The 25,427-nt window shown below is 43.3% G+C and overlaps 1 protein-coding gene across 4 annotated transcripts in view; it reads right to left on the bottom strand.

Moving 5' to 3' along the window:
* LOC114037048 (serine/threonine-protein kinase 10-like) overlaps positions 1 to 25,427 on the bottom strand; it is a 64,523-nt gene that overhangs the window by 9,126 nt on the left and 29,970 nt on the right. For 2 of the 4 annotated variants that reach the window (XM_027853852.1, XM_027853853.1), the window contains 10 exons: positions 22,252 to 22,328; positions 20,795 to 20,989; positions 17,972 to 18,053; positions 16,183 to 16,293; positions 10,038 to 12,050; positions 9,352 to 9,482; positions 8,058 to 8,181; positions 4,543 to 4,722; positions 2,533 to 2,662; positions 707 to 831 (listed from right to left, as the gene is read on the bottom strand). In XM_027853852.1, coding sequence (XP_027709653.1) covers positions 707 to 831; positions 2,533 to 2,662; positions 4,543 to 4,722; positions 8,058 to 8,181; positions 9,352 to 9,482; positions 10,038 to 12,050; positions 16,183 to 16,293; positions 17,972 to 18,053; positions 20,795 to 20,989; positions 22,252 to 22,328 — 3,168 coding nt within the window. The remainder of the gene's footprint in view (positions 1 to 706; positions 832 to 2,532; positions 2,663 to 4,542; positions 4,723 to 8,057; positions 8,182 to 9,351; positions 9,483 to 10,037; positions 12,051 to 16,182; positions 16,294 to 17,971; positions 18,054 to 20,794; positions 20,990 to 22,251; positions 22,329 to 25,427) is intronic. The other 2 variants (XM_027853850.1, XM_027853851.1) reach the window with 2 other exon arrangements.

Genomic DNA, 25,427 nt, shown 5'->3' with positions numbered 1-25,427 from the left:
GCAGGGGCTATTTTATTGTTTTGTCATTGAATCCCCAGTACATTTCCTTGCAGATAATAAGTGCTTAATGAAAACTTGTTGGATTGGATTGGAGCTACAGAGATGTACTGGATGTTGGGGGCATTATGTGAGGGGTCCTTCTTGTATAAACTTGACTTCCCATTCCCCATCTTGTTCTCTTTTTCCCTTCCTTTTTTTTTACCCTCCTGTTACTCTTATTTTCCTTTCTTTATAAGACAGTTAGGTGATACAGTGGATAGGATATTGGATTTGGAGTCAAGAAGACTTGAGGTGGAATCTTCCCTGACATTTATAGCTATGTGACCCTCTCAGCCTCAGTTTCTCAAATGTAAATAACAATAGCACCCACCTTACAGAGGTTATTGTGAAGATCAAATGAGATGACTTATAAAGCTTTCTGCAAACCATGAAGCCCTATATAAACAGACACGTGGGCAATCACGTGAATGCTGAGTTTGGCCCTTAGAAAGTAATGGACTGACCTAGTAAAACCTAAACCTATAAACAATTATGGGAGGAATAAATCCAGTTCCTTTATCTGACCCCCACCCCACCCCATTTTAGGCCCTCAATGCCTGAGGGACATCTTTTGGAGTGTCATTGAAGAAGTGGGGAGTAGATTCAGGCAGAGCTGCTCTTTAGTTGAGGCCAATAGGCTTAGTTATCAAAACAGCATTGGCATTACCTTCTCATGGCGCTTGGTCAACTGTTGCCTGTGGAGGGAGTACTGTTCCTTCACCTGCTGTTTGAAGAGTTGATACTTGTCTTGTAAATGGGATTGTTCCAGCTGCCAGATCACAGCCTCCCGGGCTAGAGAGAAGAGGGTCCTCCATCACCAAAAATCCTCAGTAATGTAACTTCTCATAATTATATGTTTTCTCAATCAATAAACATTAATAAAATAATTACTATCATGGGGAGCAGAAATCTGCAGAATTTTTTTGACATGAAAAATGTGGTCCTTATATTCAAGAAGGTTATGAATGACTAGACTAGGTGATCTCGAAGGCCCCTCTCAACTCTAACATTCTGTGAACTTCTGCCAAAGGTCATTCCATCCATTTTCTGCCCCTATTCCACCCAACTGATCTAGTCAGCTGGATCCTTGGATACGCTGATGAGATCTTCAACCTTGATAGGAAGGCCCTATGAAAAACAACCTACAAGAAATGTCCCTTTTCCCGGGCCCACAGCTGGCTGATAATCTGTGGGAAGCACTTTCAATTAGAGAGATGTACACGAGTTATCTCCTCAACCTTACAGTCCAAGTTCCTGATCCTTATTCAAGGCCCTCAAACAGCCTGGCTCCAATCTTTTTTTTTTTTTCAGTTTTTTCATGTACCACTCCCCTTCATGCACTCTATATTCTGACCACCTTGGATTACTTTGTCTCCTATTCTCATCCTTCTCTCTACTGTCTCTTGCTCATCATACCTACATCCTGTTGGAAAAGATTGATATTTCTTAGAAAACTCTATTGAAATTCTACCTATGATCACTTACATTGGAATGCTTTCCTAGGCCATACATCTGTTTCCCTACTGGAGTCTAAGCCACAATTGCTGAACAGTGAGGTCAACCTATGGTTCCCACTTGAACCTGGGGCAAGGTGGGGGTGGGGTGGGTGGTGTAGTCTGGAAGGAGTGGCCCATGTCTTTACAATGCCCTGCCATTATACTCTGGCCTAGATCCTTGTAGTGATGTGCCAAGTACCGTATAGTTATCTTTTCCACATTGCCACTTTCCCCATCATGGTTTTGATATATCCCGGGTTGGCATAAGAAATTAAATAGGAATTTTTTGGGAGTTTTGCAGAAGCTACAAGACAACACATGAAAGCCAGTGGATGACACAGAAAAAGTTTAGAAACTAAGAAATTCATAAAATATATGTGTAGTATTGTGTAATATCAACATATTTTATCTTTTAATACCATGATAATTCAGACTTCTTCTCTGGTACAAAGGGAGGGCAAAAAAACTTTACATGGATTTTTCATATCACGGGGATGCAGTGTCCCTAACCCCATGATGTGGAAAGGATAACTGTACATTCCTTCTTCTAGGATCCCTGCTGTCCTTTCTCATGGGAAGCTCCGATGGTCATGGAACCACTGAGTATTAGAATTGGGAGGAATCTTCAGGTCACCTAGACTTTTTCTTATCCAAAGCATGAATCCCTTCTACAACATCCCTAGTAACCAGCCATCTAACAACCTCTAGTGAACGCATTCAGTGATGTGGAACTCATCACCTAATAAGACACATCTTTTAATTTTTAAACAGCTCTACTGAGGAAATTCTGATGAAATTGGCTTCTTGGCAACTTTGACCTATTGGCCCAATGTTTGTCCTTTGGAGCCTCTCAGAATAGAGATAATTTCTCTCAGAAATGACAACTTCTCAAATACAAAGATATTTTCACATCCTCCCTGTCTTTCCTTCTTCAGGCTAAACACTCCCATGTCCTTTATCCATTACTCTGAGGGCACAATTTTGAGCTAAGCCCTACCTCTTTTGAGGCTATGGACTTTGCTAGTGCATTCCCATTCAATGGAGGTCACTTTTTTCTTATGCTCCTGGATCAGTTTCTGTAGGGCTTGGTTCAGCTGTTCCTGTTGCTGCTGGAGAAAACTCTGCTCCTGAAAGAAAAGAGGTGGATACTTTTTGTCTAGAAATAAATCAGCAGTAGCATCACCACCACCACCACCACCTTCATCATCACCACCACCATCACCACCACCACCACCACCACCACCACCACCACCACCACCACCACCACCACCACCACCACCACCACCATCACCATCACCATCACCATCACCATCACCATCACCATCACTATCACCATCCTTATCACCTTTATTATCACCATCACCATCACCATCACCATCATTATCACCATCACCATCATCAAGCATTTCTTAATCTACTGCTGGGTATAGAACACCATGTCTAAGCACTGCACATAGGGGGATATGTGAAACAGAGTCCCTTCCTTGAAGGCATTTAAATTGGAGGGATCTCCTCTTTTTTAAACAAAGAACAAGTCTAAAGACAAAATAGTGGATAGTGGATAGAGGACCAGCCTACAAGTCAGAAAGATCTGGGTTGAGGTCTTGCCTCTGACACTATTAGTTGTATGAAGTAACTTAACCTCTCAGTGACCCCAAGAAACTCTCTAAGATTATAAATTATAGATGAACTGCCATTCCACATAAGTAAATGGTGTCTCCACACAGGGTATTCTCTACACAGATGGAATTAGTAAGGAAAAGATCTGTTTCCTCCAGATCCCAGCTAGATTGATAACATGGTCCATAAACTTAACAATATATTGCCCAGAATGATACCACAGATGAACTAAAGCAAAAAGAAAGATGTACAAATTAATTTATAGTAGGTGCTAAAGACAGGTACCCTCTGCCTTTGAAAGTTGTATCCTCCCTGTGTTACTGAGGTCAGACAGTTCTGGGATTGGATTCAGATCCCATATCTGAACACTTATTGGCTAGGTACTAGCGGCCAGGGAAAGGCCATCTGACCTCTCTAAGCCCCAGTTTCCTCATCTGTAATGGGGCTACCTACCTGTGCCTGTTAATTGCTTCTTGTTTCACAGGGTTATTATGAAACTCAAATAGATAATCTGTGTAAAGCACTTTGCAAATCTTAAAGCCTATGTGCAGTGAATAGAGCACTAGACCGGGAGTTAGGAACACTTGAGTTCAAATCCAGCCTCGGACACTTAGTTATGTAATCCTAGGCATTTAATCTCTGTCTGCCTCAGTTTCTTCATCTGTAAAATGGGGAGAATAATAGTACCTACCTCTCAGAATTGTTGTGAGAATAAAATGAGATGATATTTGCAAAGCACTTTGTAAGCCTTAAAGTGCTGTGTAATGCTTATTTGTTATTTATTATTAATTATATCATCATTATTTTATTTTAATAAATAATTATTAATTATATTACTTTTATTTATTTACTACTTTCCATCAGAGGCTTTGACACTGTATTCTAATATGTGAACTGGCTTACCTCAAAATAAATACTTAAGAGCATGGAAAGAGGAATTTTCAGACACTGAAATATGTAAATTTTTGAAAAGTAATATTCAAAAGTTTCCCTTCAAGAAAGACCCTGCTTGTTATTCCCTAGGCTGCCTACCCCTAGTCCCAAATAAAATGGGATCCATATCAACCCTGTTTTTTGGAAGGCCTATAGCCACCCAATCACTTCATTCCCTGCCTTTTCCCGTCTTCCTTAAATCCTGGTCACCTTACCCAAATTATATATTTGTACCTTGGCGAGAATCACATTGAGGACACCTGATGCGCCTTTATATATCATTCCAAGTTTTGCATCAGTACTGTTCTAAGCCCCACACCAGGTGGGTGATGGGTGGCATGTGTCTGGAGTGGGCTTGCTGGGCCCTCAGCTCCTCTTTATCTCATACTCTACTCCCAGACCCTAAAGAGAGTGTGCCTGGGACCTGGAGCTACACAACAATGCAATTCCTTACCTCTTTCCCATTCTCTCTCAGGGCAGGCAACTTTCGAGTGTAGTCTTTCTCCTGCTGGGCTTTTAGGCGTCGAGCCTGGTCCTGGAGCCTCTGGGTATACTCTGCTTCTAACCTTTCTGTAATCTGATGGTGATGGCGTTCCACAGCCTCCACTTGGCTATCATAGTGTTGTTTCTTGCCCTGTGGAGAGATGGGTCACCACTCTGTTCCTCACTCTGGATAAGTTCTAACATGTTCTAGCACCACCTTATTTATTCCCATAAAGCATGGAACAGGGTTGTCTCTGCTCCTAGTGGAGAGGTTTACTCCTGTGGATGAAGGAGAAGGGAAGGCCAGAAGATTATTTGGGTCTCCCGTCTCCATAGGAAGTGAATTCTTAGGGGAGCCATACTTTTCTATTCTAGCTCTTGCTCAGTATGGGTTGACCTCTGCTGGAGGTGATGTGGCATTTTAAATAAGACTGTGAAACAGTCAGGTCTCAGCAAGACCAAAATGGATTTCTGTGGTGATCCAGGACTGTCCTCTCGTGATGACCAGCTGATGTCCTAATCATAGGCAAGAGGGCCAAATAACACAAGAAGGAGAAGTTAAAGGGAAAGGGAATGTGCCTAAATGTGCATGCCAGTGCCTGAGATTCTGAGGATGTAGGTGTGTCTAATTCTGTGTCTTTATATTTCAAAGCAAGTATAAAATGAATTAATAACTAAGGTAAATCCTCAGTTTTTTGCAGTTTCCTCATCTGCAAAATGGGTACAATCATACTTTTATTACCCATCTTGTTACACAATTACAAGGAAAGTGTTTTGTAAACCTTGAAAAGATAAATGTGAGTGATGATGATCATGACTATGCTGTAGACAGCATGAACCCATTGTCACTGGTGGATAGAGTGTGGAAATTGGAGTCAGGAAGACATGGGTTCAAATCCTGCCAAGCTGTGCGAGCTTGGGCAAGTCACTTAAACTCTCTCAGTCACAGTTCTGTCATCTATAAAATATGGGCAAGCATGGTCCGGTAGAAGGAACCCTGGATTTGGAGTCAGAGGATCTGGGTTCAAATCTCCGCCTCTGTCACGTACCACCTCTGTGACCTTGGACAAGTCACTTCCCTGGGCCTTACTTTCTTCATCTATAAAGTGAAGAAGTTGGATCAGATAATTTCTAAAGCACCTGACAATTCTAAACCCATGCCCCTGTGACCTAGAGTACCTAACTCACAGGGCTGTTATGACAGTCAAATGAGAAATATGTATAAAGCACTTTACAAATGTTTTAAATTCTGACTGTCTGTTTCTGTGTCTCTCTCAGATATCATTTACGGTATGTCTCATTCTATGTGAAGTACTTGCATTTTCTGCAATAAAACATTAGCACCCTTGCTGCCAGCCATTTCAAAGTGGCTTTGGGATTGTAGCTGGTGAATAGAGAAGTCTTAGTATGTGTGCTACCAAACTGAGAACCGAATAGAGAAATCCAAAGGTTATTTGTTTGGCTACTCTCTGAAAGAATAAAATCAATTGAGATTGACTGCGGAGTATATGCAGCTTAGGGAACTGGTCAGTATCATGCCTTTAGAATTCTCTGTCCAGTCTTGTTTAAAGATGAATTCTGGAGGAGCTATCCAAGAATGACACGGACATAGGGAGGGTGGTGCCTATTTGGCTTTGCACTTTTGGAATCAGAAAGCTTGGCAGTCTGTGGAATGAATACAAGAAACACGGAAAATGATTACACTGAAAGTAGGCTGTAACACATTACTGGCAAAGAATTGTGCAAAAGAAGCCATCAAAGAGAAACAAGAAAAGAAAGTGGGCTGGTCATGTAGCAAGTGAAGGATTATCCAGGGATCGCCTACCTATGTATTCTATTGGTAATATGCGTTACATGCAATGTCAAGAGTCCTGGGGGAGCTAGAACTCTGCTTTGTGCCCAAAGCATATCGGGTAGATCCATTGTGGAGGATTTATGGGAGATCATGGTCAAGATCCACGGAGGAAGGGGTATGGGTGGTTTGTTTCTCAGTCTTCATCCTTCTTGACCTCTCTGTAGCCTTTGAAAATGTTGATCACCATCTTGTCCTAGATATTTTTTCATCTCTAGATTTTCTTGGCATTTTTCTCTCCTAATTCTCCTACCTATCTTACTATCCCTTCTCAGTCTCCTTTGTGGGTTCTTTATCCAGATAACACCCACTAACTGTGAATCTCCCCCAAGGCTTTGTCCTGGACTCTTCTCTTCTCCCTCCATCCAGTCTTGCTTGGTGATCTCATCCCACTACTTCAGTGATCATTTCTACGCAGATGATTCCCAAACAACATAGGTTATTTTTTTTTCCTTTGGCTCTCCCATTAGAATGTCAGCTTCTTGAGGGCAGGGGTTATCTTGTTTTTTCTATTTGTATCCTCAGGGCTTAGCTCAGTGACCAGCACATAATAAACCCCTTAATAAATGCTTTTTCATTTACTCACTTACTCATTTCCTCATTCATTCAATAGACATTTATTAAGATCCTACTATGTGCAAAGCACTGTGCTAGACACCAAGAATACCAAAGGAAAAATGAAATCATCCGTGCAGCCCAGGAGTTTACATTCCATTGGTGGTGGTGGTGGTGGAGGAGTTAAAACCTGTACTCAGATAAGTAAAAGGATGCTTACGGGAGTGAGGAAGCATCAGTTACCAAGGACCTCACCTAAGACTTTCCAATGTGCGTGGCTTTGAGCTGAATCTTAAAGAAGACTAAGGTAGAGGGAAGAGGAGTGAATTCAGGCATAGAGGACAGCTTGAGAGAAGGTCAGAGATAGGACATGGAGTGTGAACCTTGGGGAAGAGCAAATAGGCGACTTTGGTCAGGCTGCACAGAGTGTAAAGAGGAATAACAAGAAATAAGGCCAGGGCCAGATGGTGAAGGACTTAAAAGACTGAAGAAGTCTTGTAGCTAGTGAATAGAGAAATCTATTTTGTATTTTGTAGAGGCAATAAGGAGCCATGAAAGATTTTTGAGCAGAAGAGCAACATGGTCAGGCCTGTGCCTTAGAGAGATTATTTTGTAGTGGTGAAGAAAACTAGGGGAAGAGGGGAGAGATAGGAAGCAAAGAAGGGAGAGGGAAGTCAAAGCACTTCCCCTACCCCTAGGCTGCACCAAGGGACAGCCCTGCTTTTGGGAAAAGGGATGTAAGGGGCAGCTAGGTGATGAAGTGGATAGAGCAACTGGCCCTGGAGTCAGAAGGACCTGAGTTCAAATCTGGCCTCAGACACATACTAACTGTGTGACCCTGGGCAAGTCATTTAACCTCAATTGCCTCCAAAAAAAAGAAAGGAAAAAAAGGATGTAAGGATCATAGGATGTTGAGATAATTTCATTCACCCTCATTGTATTATAGCTGTGGAGACTTAGGTCCAGAGAGGTTAAAGTATTTGAAATAAGTCATAAAGGTGGTAAATAATGAGATCTAATCCAGGTCTTCTGACTTGTGTAAACCAGTGCTCTACATAAAGTCAAGGGACTATAGTTACCGTCATTTCCAGCTCGATGTGGCGGAACATCTGTTCCCTCTGCTGGTGGAGTCTCTGATCTAGCTGAGCCTGGGCCCTCTGCTCTTCCTTCTGAAGGAGCCGGAGCTCCTGTAGCTCCTTCCGGCTGAAAAATAGCAGCTCATTCAGAATCATGATAGGATGTCTGCAAACATTACTTCGGGAGTAGGAGGATGGATCCATCTTACAGGTATGAACACTGAGGCCAAGCCAAGGAAAACCATTCACTCAGTGGTGGAACCTAGGAAGCTTGGCTGTCCAACATAGGAGAGGCATTGTGCTAGAGGGGCAGGTGTGCCGGATCTTGGGCCAGGGACCCAGGTGTGAATCCCATTTATTAGATCTATAACTTAGGATGAGTCACAGTCTCTCTGAGTCTCAGGTTTTTGGGTTGTTTTTTTTGGTAATGTGACTTTTATTTATTTTAATTTGTTTTTATTTACCAAACTCTTACTTTCTCTCCCATCTACCTCCCTTGTGGCCTCAGTTTCTTCATCTGCAGAAAGAGGGAGCTAGACTAGAACACAACTAAGGTAACTTTCAGCTCTAAGTGATAATCCTATTCCCCAACAATATCTCCCCAGTCAACAGGAGGGACCAAAAAGAACAATGGCAGATGATTATAGGAAAGCCATTCTGATTGGAAGGGACCATCTGGTTTTCTTCTATTTCTATCCTCAGCACTTAGTACAATGCCTAGCACATAGTGAACATTTAATAAATGTTGTACGTGCATATGTGTGTATGTGGGCATATCCTGCTGAGCTGTTTATATTTGTTTCTAGGAACTGAGGATAAAAGTGGTTATGTGTTTGTCCATACCAGCCCATTGTGGGAAACCCTTTCACACCTCAGTAGTGAACTGCATAAAGGAGGAAATCCTGTGGTATTCTGTGACAGCGGAGACAGCAGCTTTTTCATTCTGATATTTTCTGAGTCTTAAGGTTGGAAAGGACCTGGGCGGGGGGGGGGGATGGTCATTTAGTCTATCCTTCTGCCATGAGGCAGATGGACTGGTTCCAACAGATGGTTGAGGGGACTGACATGCTGTCTCTGGCTTTTCTGTGCTTCTCTGTATCTGCCTGTGATCCCCTGCTGCTATGTTGACATAATCAATAATTTCAAAATCTATCACTCCTGTTCTCTAGCCCAGACAAATGCCCTGCTTCCCATGGGAAACTCCTTTTGGGTCATTCTTGGTTTGGCAAAGAGAAGCTGGTTCACTTTTCTGAATGTCGCTGTTCGGAGAGGGAGCTGGGGGATTCTTTTCTCATACCGGGCAGAACGGATGCTCTCTCCTTTCCGGTCAGCATCCTGCACAGGCCTAGAAGTCGTCACACTGACCTCCTTTCCATCCACCACAAACTTGCGTGTTTTCTTTACAGTTTTCCTGAAGGAATGGGTGTCCTGAAGCCAGAAAAACAGTAAGGTTTGCATCCCCATTGACTCTACCATCCTGGGGACATAAGATGATGAAAGTGCTGAATTCTTCCACCAGGGGGCAGCCCCCCTCCTTTGTTCTGGCCTGCTCCTATCACCACCCAACCAAGATAGGATGTTGAGGGCCAAATTCATTGCAGGACAATGACTCTAAACTATTCCAGCTTTGCAGGTAGATAACTCTTTTTTTTTCTTTTTCGTGAGGCATTCAGGGTTAAGTGGCTTGGCCAGGGTCACACAGCTAGTAATTGTCAAGTGTCTGAGGCTGGATTTGAACTCAGGTCCTCTTGACTTCAAGGCTGGAGCTCTATCCACTGCGCTACCTAGCTGCCCCTGGTAGATAACTCTTGCAAATATTTTAGTTGGTCCTTTCCCCTAGGACCAAGTGTAAAACATACAGGGAAGAAAGTGAAATCTACCTTGTTAATTTACCAGCCCTAGGCATGTGATTATCTGCAAGGTGGCTTTTATTCCAGCCCACTCCTGGAAGCCCTCTATCTAGCCCTTATACCAATCCCTTACCTGGCTAATGTCACTTTTAACTGGTGAAGGCCTGGCATTGTGCATATTGTCATCAGTCACATGGTTCCTGATGTCTCTTGAGTCATTTCTTTCCAAAGGTCTTGCCTCAGTCTTCTGGACCGTGCCTTCACTCCGTGATTCCCCAGTGGATCCGTTTTCCAAGCTCCCTTCTGCAAAATTAACTTTCTTCCTATCCCTCAGGGGCTCAGGGATTCCTGATCCTGTTGGCTTCTCCAGGGTCTCTGGTGTTGAAGCCAGGTTTGGAGCAGGCTCCTTGCAATGACCTTCTTCTAGGTCTCTGGCTTGTCCCTGAGGGGGTCTAGGGATAAAGGTCTCCACAGGGGTCACTACAACATTACCCTCTGTTCCTGGAATCTCTTTCTCGCCTTTGGAGAAATTTGCCTGTGTGTCTTTCTTCTCACACTGTGTGGTCACTACTTGATTTTCCCCTCCCAAGGAGGGAGCCCCCTGCCCTCTGAGACTCTTTGATTTCCCTGTTGAGTCTGGGGATGTGTTTTTCTTGGCATCCTCAGTTTTTTCCTCAAATGTTTCTCTCAGCAGCAAATCTTTACACCCTGCCTCTGGCTTTGGGAGGCAGGGTTCTTTTCGGTATGAAGAGTGTGTTGCATTGAATGGCATCTTTGGATTTTGGGTACCACAGCCCTGTCCGTCGCCTGATCTGGAGGACTCGTGAGGACAGCATGGGTAGTGTCCTGAATCCTCCATTGTTAGCTCTTCAGTATGATTGGGCAGGTTGGTCTGAATGAGGGCCCCTGGGTCCTGGATGCTCAGGAATCTGGTCCTGGTCTGGCAGAGATTGAGAGCCTCCATCACACACTCAGCTCCTGACTTTTCGTCTTTTGCGAGAAGACTAGACATAAACATCCCATCCAGGTGCTGAGCTTTGGCCCCTTCCAGCTGTCCATCCCCAGTCCATTGCCTGCATGAGACTTTCCTTTCTTTATCAGACAGGGGATCACTCGACACTTGTGGTCCAACAGGCATCCTCTCATATGAGGAAATCTCCAGGTTTCCTGTGAGATCATGCTTCTCCTCTGAAGTCTCCAGACCTGATGTAGAATTGGTCAGTGTGGGGTCTTCCAGACTCAGATTAACCTGCTGTTGGTCTCCTGTGGAAGGGTGGGCAGCAGCAGGGTGAGAGATTTGCTCCGGGATGCCTGAGTCAGTATTTTCTCGGCTCTCTATCTTTGAAGTCCCACTTTGAGCAGTAGTTATTCTTTCTCTTGTTAGGTGTCCCTTTCGTTCCTCAGTGAGGTTCGCTGGGGAGCTTGTGAGAAGCTGTGACCCCTGTGGCTTATCTATTGCACAGTTCATCACCGTGTCTGGCCCAGGGGAGGGTGCCCTGGGAGTAGGAAGAGCAACATCACTCTGTGAGTCTAGCATGACCCGAGGCTTAGTGTGGGAAGTAAGCTGCTCTTCCAAAAGGTCTTTTCCACCTTGAGTGGCCAACAGCTCATGAGTCCCCTGGGCTGGTGGGTCAAGAATGTCCTGAGACTTCAACCCACCAAAGAATGACCTTCGTCTTATTAGCTTCAAGACATCTGAAGGGCTTTTGGAGGAAAGCTTCATGGAACCTTGAGATTCAATGGGTGCAACCAACATAGGTGCAGATTTGCGTCTCATCTGCTTCTTCAAACTGGAAGTCCGGCTGGCTCTTGACCGAAGCAGGCTTTGGTTTGGACCGATGGAGCTCTGCCTGCTGAGCCCAGGTCCTACTGGATTAGGAGAATAAGCAAGGGAACTGGCAACTAGCTTGCTTGGAGAATCTCCTTGGGGGTTTTCCTGGAGGGTTACTTGATTCTCCTCTCTAGCCTGAAGTTTAAAGTCATTCCCTTTGACTGCCAGAGCTGTAGGTAGGAGCTGTACGCCCTTGTTGGCTGTGTCTCCTCTCTCTGGCTTCTCCAAAGAAAACTTCCTGTCTTTTGAGGGTCTCTCTGGCTCTAGGGGAGGAACGCCATCATTGGACAAGGTGTGCTTATGTTCTCGACTTGGCTAAGAGGCAAAGAGAGAAGGAAAGTTAAGGTCTTACTGTCTATTTATGATAATGGCTCACATTTCCCTAGCACCTTCAAGTTTGTTTTCCCCCCTTTCTTGGTATCCCAAGAGCTTAGCTTAGTGCCCGGCACAAGCACATAAATGCTTGTTGACTGATTGAGAAAACACTCCTCATATCGATTCTGTGATGTAGATAGTGTAGATATTATTATTTCCATTTTAGAGATGAGAAAACAGAATCTCAGGATGCTCATATGTCTTACTCATGGAGACATAATAAGCATCATAGCTGACATCTGAACCCAGGTCACTTGACTTTAAAATCTAGCATCTTTTTTGCTATTCCAACTATGGGTACTCAATACTTCTTGAGTGCCCTCAGTTGACTCTTTCCTCTGATTTGAGGGCTGAAAAGCGGAGCCTCCTTTATAAAGGGCTCAGAATTCCAATTCTTCGTTGCCCACCCGCTGCTCTGCTTGGTTTCAACTCCATAAACATCTTATCTCCTCCCCGCCCCCACCAATTTCAGCTTCCTTTTCTATATTGGCTTCTTCCATTAGATTATAAGCTTCTTGAGGGCAGGGACTCTTTCTTTTTCTTATTTGCATCTCCAGTGCTTAGCATAATGCTTAGTAGGCACTTAATAAATGTTTGTTGACTATTAACCATTCTCTGCTACTTCTTGCCCAAGGTCACACTTTGGGTACTCACTCCTGGTGGAGACTATTGATACTAATGCAAATCTGTATTTGTTCAGCATTGTCATCTTATAGAGTTTCCTGGGGGGGGGGGACTAAGAGGTTAAGGACTCTCCCACGGTCTCACAATTAGTAAATATCAGAGGGAGGACTCAGAGGTAGGTCTTTCTGCCTCTAAAGCCTGCTCCCTATCCAAGACATCAGTCTGGGCTGCCTCACTTTATGGTATTAGAACATTAGGACAGAATTCTACTCAAGACTATAGAAACCTGAGACTCAGCAATGAGAGCTAAGTTTTGTCTGCTGGCAAAATTGGACAGCTTGAAATTCATAGGGTAGCCCTCTTTTTCTTCTATAGCTAATTCTGGCCCTTGAATAATATGTAAAGATCTTTTAAGGAAGGAAAGAGAGAACTAATTTATTAGGATGGATGGAAGGGCAGGAGAGAGAGAGAAGAAGGAGGAGGAGGAGGAGGAGGAGGAGGAGGAAGAAGAAGATGACAAACAGGAGAAGAGAAGGGGAGCAAAAAGGGGAAGAGAGAGGAGAGGAAAGACAGAGCAGGAGGAGAGAGGAAGGGAGAGGGGGAGAATGGTAGAGGAGAGACAGAGACAGAGACAGAGAGAATAATCAGGCACATACAACACAGCCTCACCAGGAGGAAGTGGGAGTGCCATTCTATGATGCAACGCCTGTGTTTGTTAGAAGTTTATAAAGTAGAAAAGATGCTCATAGCTTTTGACCTTGGCTCACTTATTGCTGCCTACCTGAGTGAAGGTCAAAGGAAGTTTGGTAAAGTGAAAAGGGCTCCAGTTTGGGAGGCAGAGTGCCTCAGTTTGAATCTGCCATTTATTAGCTCTGGGACCTGGAATAAGGCCCTTGACCTCTCTCTGAGCCTCAGTTTCTCCATCTGTAAAATGAAAGGGTTGGACTAGATGGTTTTTAAGGTCCCTTCCAGCTCTCGAGCTACAAGTCTGGGGCCTCTAAGGTCCCTTCCAGCCTGGTCTAATGCCTCAATGTGCTGTGGAGGTGGGTACATCTTTTGCTGCTCATCCCCCCATCCCCCATGCCATGTATTCTTGAGGTCTATGCTGGTAGACCACCACCTCTGGCAGGCCCTAGCAGTTTGGAAAGTCTTTGAGTAAGACACGGAACAGAACCTGGTCTGTCATCTGAGGACCATCAGCTTAGAAAAGCATGAAGAAGGATAGCCATCAGGTGATATGCTTTCCTGGCTTCAGCAAGCCAAGAAACTAAAGGTGAGGAGGGGTTGTGTTTGGCAGTGGGCACAGAAATGTGTGTGTGTGTGTGTGTGTGTGTGTGTGTGTGTGTGTGCTCGATCCACAGATCTTTGAAACGATTCAAGTGTGGTGCCGTGCTTAGCAGAGTCGCCTCCAGGGGGCCAAGAAGTCACCGAAGGAAACCAGTTTCCATCCTTTTACTGACTCAGAAATTGAGCCTCAATGACATGAAATGATTTGATAGTGAGGCGAGGAGGTAACAGAGCTGAGATTGCCTTAGTTTGTCTTAGAATGAGCTCTGAATTTGGAGTTGGAGGACGTGGGTTCAAATCTTAGTTATGTTACTCACTCATGTGACCAAAATCACTTCACCTTTATCTTCAGGTGGCTGGTGGCATAATTTATAGAGTTCTGGATGCAGAATCAGAAAGACCTGTATTCAAATCTGGCCTCAGACACTTACTAACTTTATGATCCTGGGTAAGTCACTTAACCTCTGTTTGCCTTGGTTTTCCCAAATGCAAAATGGGGAGAATAACAGCGATTGCCTCTCAGAGTTCTTGTGAGGATCAAATCAGATAATATTTATAAAAGTGCTTCATAGAGGTCTAGTACATAGTAAGTGTTATATTAAATGCCTATTTCCTCCACCTGGCCTTATGAGAGGCACCAAAGAGTTAAAAAAGCATGAGATTTAGAAAAGGAGGACCTGAGTTTGAATCCTTGTTCTGCTCCTTACTAGCTGTGTGACTTTGGACAAGTAATTTCCTTTCTTGGAGATTCATTGGCCTTATCTGCAAAATAAGGGAGTTGGACTATTAGACTATCCCTACGGTCCCTTCTAGCTGTAAGGGCTATGATCCTAGGGAGAGATTTTTGCTGCTGTTCTGTCTTTTCAGTTGTGTCTGACTCTTCATGACCCCATTTGGGGCTTTCTTGGCAAAAATACTGGAGTGGTTTGCCATTTCCTCTCCAGCTCATTTTACAGATGAGGAAACTGAGGGGAAGAGAAGCCAGCTTAATTAACTTCTTGTCTAAAGAATCCTGTGCCCAGAGTGCTGGCCCTTGAACAGCATCTGGAAGGCATGGGGATTGTGGCTAATAATACCAATTCATATGTTTATGATACAGTAACGTTTACAGAGCGATTTTTTTTCACAATGGTCATATAAGATAGGTAGTATATATATTTTTTGACTGAATCTCTGATTTCATTGGTATAGAACAGATGCAGTCCACATCGTTTCTAAGTGCAGTCTGATCCAGACTAAAATGTAATTGGGAAACATTTAACAAAATAAATAAAATACAATGAAACATAGCTAATGTTAATATGTAGCTTTAAAAGTCAATATGCAGCCCACAGGACCATTACGTATGGTTTAATGGCCCCTGTTTTCCCTGAATTTAATACAACTGCTATAGAGAGCTCTGGGGGAGGGAGCACTCTATACCAATGCAGATTGGCACCTGCCTGGCAACTTTTAGTCTTAGATATTTGCCTAGAGTACTGAGAAGGGAGGTGAATTGCCCAGGGACTCGCAACCAGTATGTGTGTCCTCCAAGAAGAAAGTCTTGAACCCAGAACTGAATCTAATACTCTGTATTGAATCTGAATGTGTTGCTCTGACTGGAGCAGAGTACATGGAGCTATATTACTTCCTTTTAAAAAATGTAGGATTGGGGCAGCTAGGTGGCGCAGTGGATAGAGCACTGGCCCTGAAGTCAGGAGGACCTGAGTTCAAATGCGGTCTCAGACCAAACACTTGACACTTACTAGCTGTGTGACCCTGGGCAAGTCACTTAACCCCAATTGCCTAAAAAAATAAATAAATAAAAATAAAAAATGTAGCCCAAGATCACACTGGCTCTCATATTAAAGTCCATTTGGCACTTTTGTGTCCCCAAGTCTCTCTGTACCTGGCATCTGTTATTATGCAAACACTCCTGGGAGAACCTGGTTTAAGAAGCAGCATTTTCAAGGTTCATTGTGGCTCTGCTTTCTCTTTATTATTCATGCTCCAATGGCCAGAGTTCCTAACTGGACTGTTTCCAGTGGGAAGGTTTCCAGGGAGCCATGGGTTTCCTAGATAAATTGAAATGTCCTTGGCCTTGTAGTTCCCAGGGCAACCACTCCAGAGGAAGGAGCAATTCAGCTAAAAGGCACACAGATGCCATCCAGCTGTGGCTTACTGAAAAGGAGGCTATCTCTTCTTCCTCAAACTCCTCCAGGACTTCTGCCTTAGCTTCTGCAATCAGCTCCCGTAGGGGTCCGCTGTCTTCCACCTCTGACACAAAAGGATGCTGGCAAGGAGAAGGAACAAAGGGAAAACCTTTAGTATTGGCTTCTTCCCCAGCAAGGGTGGCAGTGGTGGGGAAGGGTACAAAAAAAACCCCTATGTTACAAAATACAATGATCTCTAGGGGACTAGAAGGCTTCTCGTGGGTCATCTCTCTGACCACACAGAGAATTGTTTCTTGGATAGAATTTATGGCTGTGTAGTGAAATGGAGGAGGAGACTTTGGCCCTGATTGGGATAGACTCTGATTCTTCCTTCTTTCCGTTACCTTTTGCATTTTCCTTCCACTCAAACCAGAACCAAAGTGAGTAACTGATCTTTTGTAAGTGTGGAATTAAGTTTAGAGGATTTAGCTGAACTGGGTCCTGTGTGTAAATGATGTTTGATGATGCCTAGGAAGTTGCTGCAGGCAGCTAGGTGAGCAATGGATACAGTCAAACCTGGAGTCAGGAAGACTCATCTTTCTGAGTTCAGATCTGGCCTCAGACACTTACTATCTGTGTGACCCTGGCAAGTCACTTAACCCTGTTTGCCTCAGTTTCTCATCTGGAAAATGGACTGGTGAAGGAAATGGCAAACCACTCCATATCTTTGCCAAGAAAACCCCAAATGGGTTCATGAAGAATTAGACACGACTGAAAAATGACTGAACAACAACCAAAGGAGGTTAATAGTAACACTGTCAGTATTTAGGGTGCAAGGTAGGTTGGGTGATGTTTAGAAACTGCACAAAACCAATCACTGGTACTATAACTTGCCATAATTTTTAGCATGTAGGTCACTTCAACTTCTGGGAAGCCTAGCCTTATGAAGGCTTCTTGGGCAGCAGCTTCAGCTAAAGCTAGTTCATAGGACTCTTGAGTCTTAATACAGAATGGATTCAAGTCCAGGTTTCTAGAAAAGCCCTGAAGCAAGAGAGAAATGATGAGATAGCAGCTAGGATCCATATCACAGGTGGGTGTGATAAAATGTATTGGACTGGGATGGAGTTGGATAAAGAAATGCCCTTTACAGCTGACTTAGAGCTGGTTCACTGTGTCAAAAAAAATGCTCTCTTTAGTTTCAATGAGTAACCAATGAATAATAAAAAAAAAATACACTAAAAGGATCCTTTGGCACAAACCCTTTTCAAAGGTTTTTTGAAAGCTAGAAAGATTATACTTACTTATTCCACATCATAACAGTTCACATGTCTAGAGTACTTTAAAAATTTACATAGCTTTTCAATAATCCCTTGAAATAAATAGTACAAGTATTATTGTCCTCATTTTACAGCTGAGGAAACTGAGGATGGGAGAGGAGTAGTGATTTTCCTAAAGTCCTGCTTGCTGTCTATGTAACCAGGCATGAAGGATAAGTAGTGAAAATGTTTAGCATGGGGAGATGGAGGGTCATGTGTGAGGATATTGGGAATGCTATTTTCCTCAATAGAGTGTAAGCTCCTTGAGGGTCTAGGATGGTTTGTGTCTTTGTGTCTTCGTATCCTTTGGTCCTGGCATAGCTTAAGCACTTTTAATAAATAATTGTTAATTGACTTAATTGGTACTCAGATCTCCCTTCATTGTAAGAGATCATTTGGGTAAAACACTGATCCTCTGTCATGGTGGCCATTTGAACAGAAGACAGTGGAAGGTGGCAGAAATATTGAGGTATATGTCACACCTTGGGGATAGGCTGCTTACCTGCAGGAGCTGGCAGGCGGACCATCTGCTATCAGGATCCCTCTCCAAGGATTTCCTCAGGAAGTCTTTAAACTCTTCAGACCTATAAGGAATATCCAAGAAATGGCTTGTTTATCCCAGTGTTTGACATCCAGAGATCATCACTGACCCTCATTGTCTTTTGATGTACACTGAAAGGCCATGTTTTTCCCTCTGTATGGAAGGGGCTTAGAGACTTCTTCACTCCTACAAAAGCCTGTGCTTCCTTCTTCTACAGTGGAGGGGACAATCAGGAAATAGAGATCAGATGAATGGTTAAAGATCTCATGTAATCCTTAGTGAGGCAGCTAGGTGGCATATTGGATAGAGAACTGTACTGAAGGTCAGGAAGATGAGCTCAAATCCTGCTCACTCATTTATTAGTAGTGTGACTCTGGTCACTAAACCTCTCTTGGTCCAGTTTTCTCATCTGTAAAATGGGGATAATAATGGTACTTACCTTTTGGTGTTGTTATGATCAAATGAGATAATGTATGTAAAGAACTTAGCAAATCTTAAAGCAGCTTATAAATGCTAGCTATTATTATCAATGACTTTTTCCAAGGGAAAAAAAGAAGCATTAGACATGGGAATAAACATATATTAATAATAGCTAATATTTATATAATATGTGCCAGGTATTATGCTAAACATTTTACAAATATTATCTCATTTAATCCTTACAACAACTCTGGGATGTAGGTGCTATGTATTATCCCCATTTTACAGATGACGAAGCTGAGGCAAATAGAGGTTGTGACCTACCCAGGATGCCATATCTGCTGAGGTTGGATTTGAACCAGGTCTTCTTGACTTCAGACCCAATGCTCTGTCACCTAGCTGACTAATATTGATCTCTAGATGTGATAAAAGGGAGAGAAGTAAACCTCATGAGAGTAGGTAGTGTGTGTTCTATGTCATCTAGCTGTCTCTGGTACCTATGACACAGCCTTGCACAGAGTTGGAATTTTAGAAATGTTGGTATTTTGTATACATTCCACATATTCTTCTGTGTCTACATGTTGCCTCCCCTATATAAGTTCTTTGAGGGCAAGGATAGTTTCTTTTTTTGTCCTTATATATTTAATACAGATAATAAATTAATATATTAATTTAAAAATAATAACAAAATAATAAAACAAATGATAATAAATTAATTTTTAAAATAAATTAATAAATGCTTGTTGTTCACTTTTTTTCTTTCTTTCTCTTTTTTCTTTCATTTTTTTTATTTGAGTCTTCTTATACAAAATGACCAATATGGAAATGTTTTACATGATTCCATATATATAAACTATATTGGATTGCTTATCATCTCAGGGAAGGGTGAGGAGAGGGAGGAATAGAATTTAGAACTTAAAACTTTTTTTGAAAGTTTAAAAATTGTTTTGACATGTAATTGGGAAAAAATTTTAAAAAATTTTGATTATTTTTAGTTCTAAAAAATAAAATATTAAAAAATAAATGTCTGTTGCTCGATTGAATTGAACTGTTGAATTGAAGTGATATCTTTTTTGTTCTAAGACCAAAGTCTTAGTTCTCAGCCTCACTCTTCCAGGGGATCAAGGGTTTCAGACTTAGTCCCCTGAAGTGGGAAGGGGAAAATCTGTGACACTCTTCTGTCAAAGTGAACTTTGATTTTTAATAGTGAATACTGTGAACAGTATGTATTGAGAGAAAAGACTGGGACCAGTGCCCTAGACCACCCCAAATGCCACCTTTTTAAAGAAGTCTTCCCTGAAAGCACCAGCAGATAGTGACCTCTCCCCACCTTGGACCTCACACAGCACTTTTCTGGGTATGTGCTACAACATCCCCCTATTAGATCTGAGGACAGGGATCAATTATATCTCTTCACTAACCCATCATCCCTGCCTCATGTGCCTGTCTAGCTATAATGCTCTGCACCCAGTAATCTCTTAAAAGGACCATGAGATAATAAGTGTATCTTGAGATAGAACAGAAGTTGGAGGTCCCCTAGTCCGACTTTCTGGCCTATAGATAAGAAAACCAAGTTCTGCAGAGGTAAAGTGAATTGCCCCAGCTCCCTCAGAGCTGGAATTCAAATTCAGATTTTTTGACTTCAAATCCAAAAAATTGTTGCTGATTTGAATCAAAATGAATTGAACAGGAAGGGGAGAAGCCTCTTGGTCTTCCACATTCTGAGCCTGGTGAACCTACAAGGATGGCAGGAAAGGTCCATGGTCCAGACCAGGGCTCCTAGACCAGCAGGAGCACCAAGCAGGGAAGATCTGCCCTAGTAGAAGAACAGTCACAGAGGCCTTCCCAAGGGACTTGTTTCTTCAGTCAGTGAACAAGTATTGAATGAACTCCCATCATCTCTACTATTTGTATCCTTGAGAACTGCACAAACTTGGAGTGCGTCAAAGGATAGTCTGTAACTTAGGGAGGCCCCCATCCCTATGCCTCTGGTTGTGCCATCTACTCACTGGAGTAGGATGACCAGGTCAGGTCTGCAGACACTTTCTTCCCCTCCAGATTCTTTCAGATTCTAAAATTCTGTCCTTAAACTCTAATAACGATAGTTAGGTCCCTGCTATGTGATGCAAAACCTCCCAAGCACCATCTCACTGTGATTGCCTGCCGCATGCTGCCTCCTCTCCCTCATCCCTGCACCATTTTGCCTATGTGACTGCCTACATCGTCCCTTACTGCTTGGCACTGGCACTTCCCCAGGTCGATTCGTTCTCTAGGCTCTGACCACTTCCAATCTGGCCTGTTTTTTTTTTCTCAGCACTGCCCCTGTTATGATGAGAGGGGAGAGAAGGGGAGGGGAGGACTTGCCATTGATCAGGGTAGCGCAGAGTGGGTGGTGGGGACTTGTGGATCCTTAACAACACCCTCATGGGGTTCAGCTCATGATGGGGGGGCTCCATTTCAGCCATCTCTATCAGTGTGATCCCCAGGGACCAGATGTCAGCCTTGTAGTCATAGGGAGCCTCCTTGGACGTCTCACACTGGATGACCTCGGGTGCCATCCTATAGCCAGAAACAAGGGTTCATCATACTTGTCCCACTTGGACCCCTTCCCTCTGCCCTTAAGTTGCCAAGAAAAGAGAAACCAAGAGGCTAAGATTGGAGGGCATGGTAGTCAGCTAGGTCAGTGGACTGATGTATTGGGATGCCCCATCCTTTTCCTTAAGTACTCTTTGCTGGAGGTCCCTGAGGAAAGTCTGATTTTGGAGGGGCAAGCTGGAAGAAATAATCTATCCTTCCCAAAAGGCTAATCAAGGGAGGAAGACCTTAGGATCATTGACCTTGGGTGAGAAGGACCTGATGTTATTTAGTCCAAACCTGTCATGTTGCCAAAAAGGAAACTGAGGCCCAGAGAGGAGAAGGAATTCACTCAAAGGTCACACAGGATTTGAACCCAGGTCCTCTGACTCCCAGTGGCCTCTGAGAGCCCTTGCAGCCTGATTTCTATGTGCCTAAGATCCACAGCAGGATACTGAGGACCCACCATAAAACAACATTGCCCAGAAGGGAAACAAACTGAATGACCAAGAAGAAGAGTTGAAAAACACATCTCTCTCTTTCTCCTCTTTGAAGAGATGGGGGAATAGGGGTGAAGAATATTGGATGCATATTGTCAGGCACAACTGAAGTGGTTATTGGTTTTGCTGATCTGCTCCTCCCCCTCCCCTTTATTTTTCGGTCTTCATCACACAATCAAAGATTTAGCTTAGTAGGGTAGAGGAAGGGGTAGGGCAGTATCTGGAAATGAGGGTTATGTTAAAATAAAATATATCAGTATTTTTTTTTTTAAAAAAAGCATATTGTTTACAGGATAGAGGACATGGGGAAGGAGCTTTATGAGATGAACTGTGATCTCATCAATGCCCCTTTTGTGGTACAGGCTCAATGGCTCTCTGCTGAGTCTCCTGTTCTTGAAACTAGCCATCTGGACTTCTTTTCTTGATTCTCCACCTAGCCCTCGGATTTGGCTATCGCATGAACTCCACCCAACATCCTGTGCACCTTTTCAGATCACTATGTGGGCCATGGCCATCTCTTTACCCAGGAGGATTCTTTTTGCCAATTGCGCTCTCAACTATCTATCCTACCCCCTTCCTCCCTAAGAGGCCAGAATCCAAAGGTAAGAGCTAGTGGATCCCTCTGTGTTCTAAAGATTGATACCCAAAGCTCAGCCACCTCCCACCTCACCCCAACCCTGAGTGGGAGCCATGGGCTCCCTTGGAAGTTGGGCACCTCGTCCAGCCCCCTGGGACCCCTAGCTGTACCAGTACGGTGTCCCGATGAAGGAAGCTCTTCGCTGCAAGGTGCGGGAATTCTTAGCTGACACTCCAAAATCAGCTGTCTCAAGGAAAGAGATGGAGGAGGTAAAGTGAGGGACTAAGAACAGAAATTTGCTATCTCTCCCCCAACCCCCATAGAGTGGGTCTCTAGATAGCCTTGGATATTTACTCACAAATTTATTTATCTTTGCCAGCAAACCTACAGACCTTTGGACTTTCCTATTTCTCTTCAACAATTAAACAATTGTTAACTGCCTACTATGTTTGACCTATGCAAGGCATCCTACTAAATATAAGAAAAAGAACATAATCCCTCCCTTAAGGTACTTACAAAAGTCTGACTATATAGGGAGCCACTGCAGATTTCTAAGGTGGGGAGTGACAGAGGCAGAACTCTTTCCTAGAAAGAATATTTTGGCAGGTGTGTGAGGCGTGGGTTAGCATGGGGAGAAGAAGGAGGTAGGGAGAGGAACAGTTAGGAGTCTATTATAATACTAGAGGCAAGAGATGATGAACTAGGATGGCAGTAGTTGAGCGTTGCGTGAGGAGGTGATATGATTAAGGGAGTATTGAATTTTTATTTTTTTTTTTGTTTTTTTGGTGAGGCAATTGGGGTTAAGTGACTTGCCCACAGTCTCACAGCTAGTGAGTTCAAAGAAAGAAAGGTATAGATAATAGAGACATGATGAAGGTAAAATCATTGGGATTTGGTGGTTCTTGCTACCAGATGAGGAAGACAGAGGTGAGGAAGGGGGAAGAGTCAACGATGACTCCAAGGCTTTAAGCCTGGGTATCTGGGAAGATGATGGTTCTCAACAGAAATGGAGAGTTTGGGAGGAGGGAAAGGATCTACAGGGGATGATGATGAGTTTAATATTGGACATGTGGAGTTTAAAATGCCAGTTGTACATTTGAGAGAAGGTTGTCAGAAATGTAGGCCTGGAACTAGATGAGAGATCAGGCCTGGATATGTCAGTTTGGGAGTCATCTGAACAGAGAGGATAATTGGAGCCAGGGGAGGAGTTGAAATGACCAAGGAAGATATTTTAGAGCAAGAAAACACAGAGCCTTCGATTTCACCTCCACCTAGAACAAAGAAGATGGTATAGCAAGAGAAATTTTAAAAGAATGGCCGTAAATTGAAGAAACATGACAAAAATACAGAAGAAGAGAGATTATTAAGAAAACAGGGTAGTTAATAATGTCAGATGTTGCAGAAAGTTCAAGGAAGATGACAATTGAGAAAAGGCCATTGGATTATACAATTGAGAGGTCACTGGTGTTTTTGGAAATGGCAGTTTCATTAGTGTGATAAGGACAAAAAGGTCATAATTCAGGAATTGAGGAATGAGGGGGTGGTGAGATGTAGCAAATGTAGACTACTATCTAAAAGTTTAGCAGTAAATAGGAGGAGAGATAAAAGCATTGTGAGAGGAGGTGATATGATCAAGGGAGGAGTATTTAATTTTCATTATTTATTTATTTATTTTTTTGGTGAGGCAATTGGGCAAGTGACTTGCACACAGCTAATGAGTGTAATATGTCTGAGGCTGCATTTGAGCTCAGGTCCTCCTGACTCCAGGACTGGTGCTCTATCCACTGCACCTAGCTGCCCCTATTTAATTTTTTAAAGAGCGTTTTGTAGGCAAAGAAGGAAATAGTAGAGAGGGAAAACTGAAGATGAGAGAGGAGATGATTGATAGGAAAAGGTGTCAAAGGAGCTGGGAAAGTTATTAGTAGAGAAGGTTAACCTTGGCAAAGAGGAATGCCACTTCCTTTGATGACAATGGAGAGGAGATAATGTGTGAGGACAAATGAAGGTTTAAGAGGTATAGAGTAGGAGAGATAAGGAATCTCACAACAGATATCCCCAGTAAAGAAGGCAAAGATATTATTTGTTGGAGAAAATGAGTGTGAATGGAATTGGGAACTTGAGAAGGAAGGGTCTGGAACAGTTACTATGAGACATTTGAGAAGGAACTAATCACAGACAAATGAAAGGATAACATTTCAAAGGTAACTTAGTTCAGGGGTGGGGAACCTGCAGGGCCTCAAGGCCCCATGTGGCCCTCTAGGTCCTCAAGTGCAGCCCTTTGACTGAATCCAAACTTCACAGAACAAATCCCCTTAATAAAAAGATTTGTTCTGTAAAACTTAGACTTAGTCAAAAGGCCACACCCAAGGACCTAGAAGGCCACAAGTGGCCTCGAGGTCGTGGATTTTCCACCCCTGGCCCTAGTGAAAGTTCGATGGCATGGGTTTGTGTTGGACCCAATGATAATTTCTAGACTTGCAAAGAGGGAACACTTAGCTTCCTTTGTGTGTGTGTGTGTGTGTGTGTGTGTGTGTGTGTGTGTGTGTGTGTGACATACGAGACAAGGTCCTGGGCTGAGATTGAGAGGATGTGGTGCCATGAGAGGTCTGAGGAAGTATGGAAAGGTTTGGAATAACCTCTTTTGTAAGAGGGATAGCAAAATGATTAGGGAGATGTATGAGGATTGCCTTGCTGTGGTGAAGGACCAGTTGAGATTATGTAACAGATTTATATATAAACAGTCATTTATCTCCTTGACTCACCACATTTAATCAGTGACCAAGTACTGTCCCTCCTTCCGCCCCTACCTTAGTTTAGATTCTTATTATCTCCTACACAACCTTATTGCGATAGTCTCCTAACGCATCTTCCTGCCTCTGGTCTCTTTTTCATCTTGCAGGTACTGTCAAATGCATTTATTAAAACACTCTTTTGATCATTCTCCTCCTATCTCTTCAACGGCTCCAGCTGCCTGCAGGACAAAATCCAAACTCCTTAGCTAGGCATTCAATACCCTTTCCTGCCGTCTTCTACTGTTCCTCTTTAGGTCCCCTGTACTTCAGCCTGACTAAGGCGCACTGAGAGGAAGGAACTTGTCTAATGTCACGCAGCAAAGCTGAGATAAGACTCCAAGTCTGGGGCTCTTTCTATTCCCCCATGTGGAGCAGTGTAAAGGGCCCGCCACAGTGCTGTGCACGTCTGTTGTCTCCTCCTCCAGAGGTGCCTACAGAATTGCAGTAGTCACCTTATGATCAGTCTCTAGGCCATGTCTGGGGCAGAACCAGGATGATGTCACATGCCCGCACAGCTGTGTTGACTGTCACAAGCCCGTGTGTGGGCAAGCCCT

The sequence above is a fragment of the Vombatus ursinus genome, unplaced genomic scaffold (assembly GCF_900497805.2).
Source record: "Vombatus ursinus unplaced genomic scaffold, bare-nosed wombat genome assembly UNPS02010219.1, whole genome shotgun sequence".
NCBI classification, from domain to species: domain Eukaryota; kingdom Metazoa; phylum Chordata; class Mammalia; order Diprotodontia; family Vombatidae; genus Vombatus; species Vombatus ursinus.
This window is presented reverse-complemented; position numbering and strand designations above follow the sequence as displayed.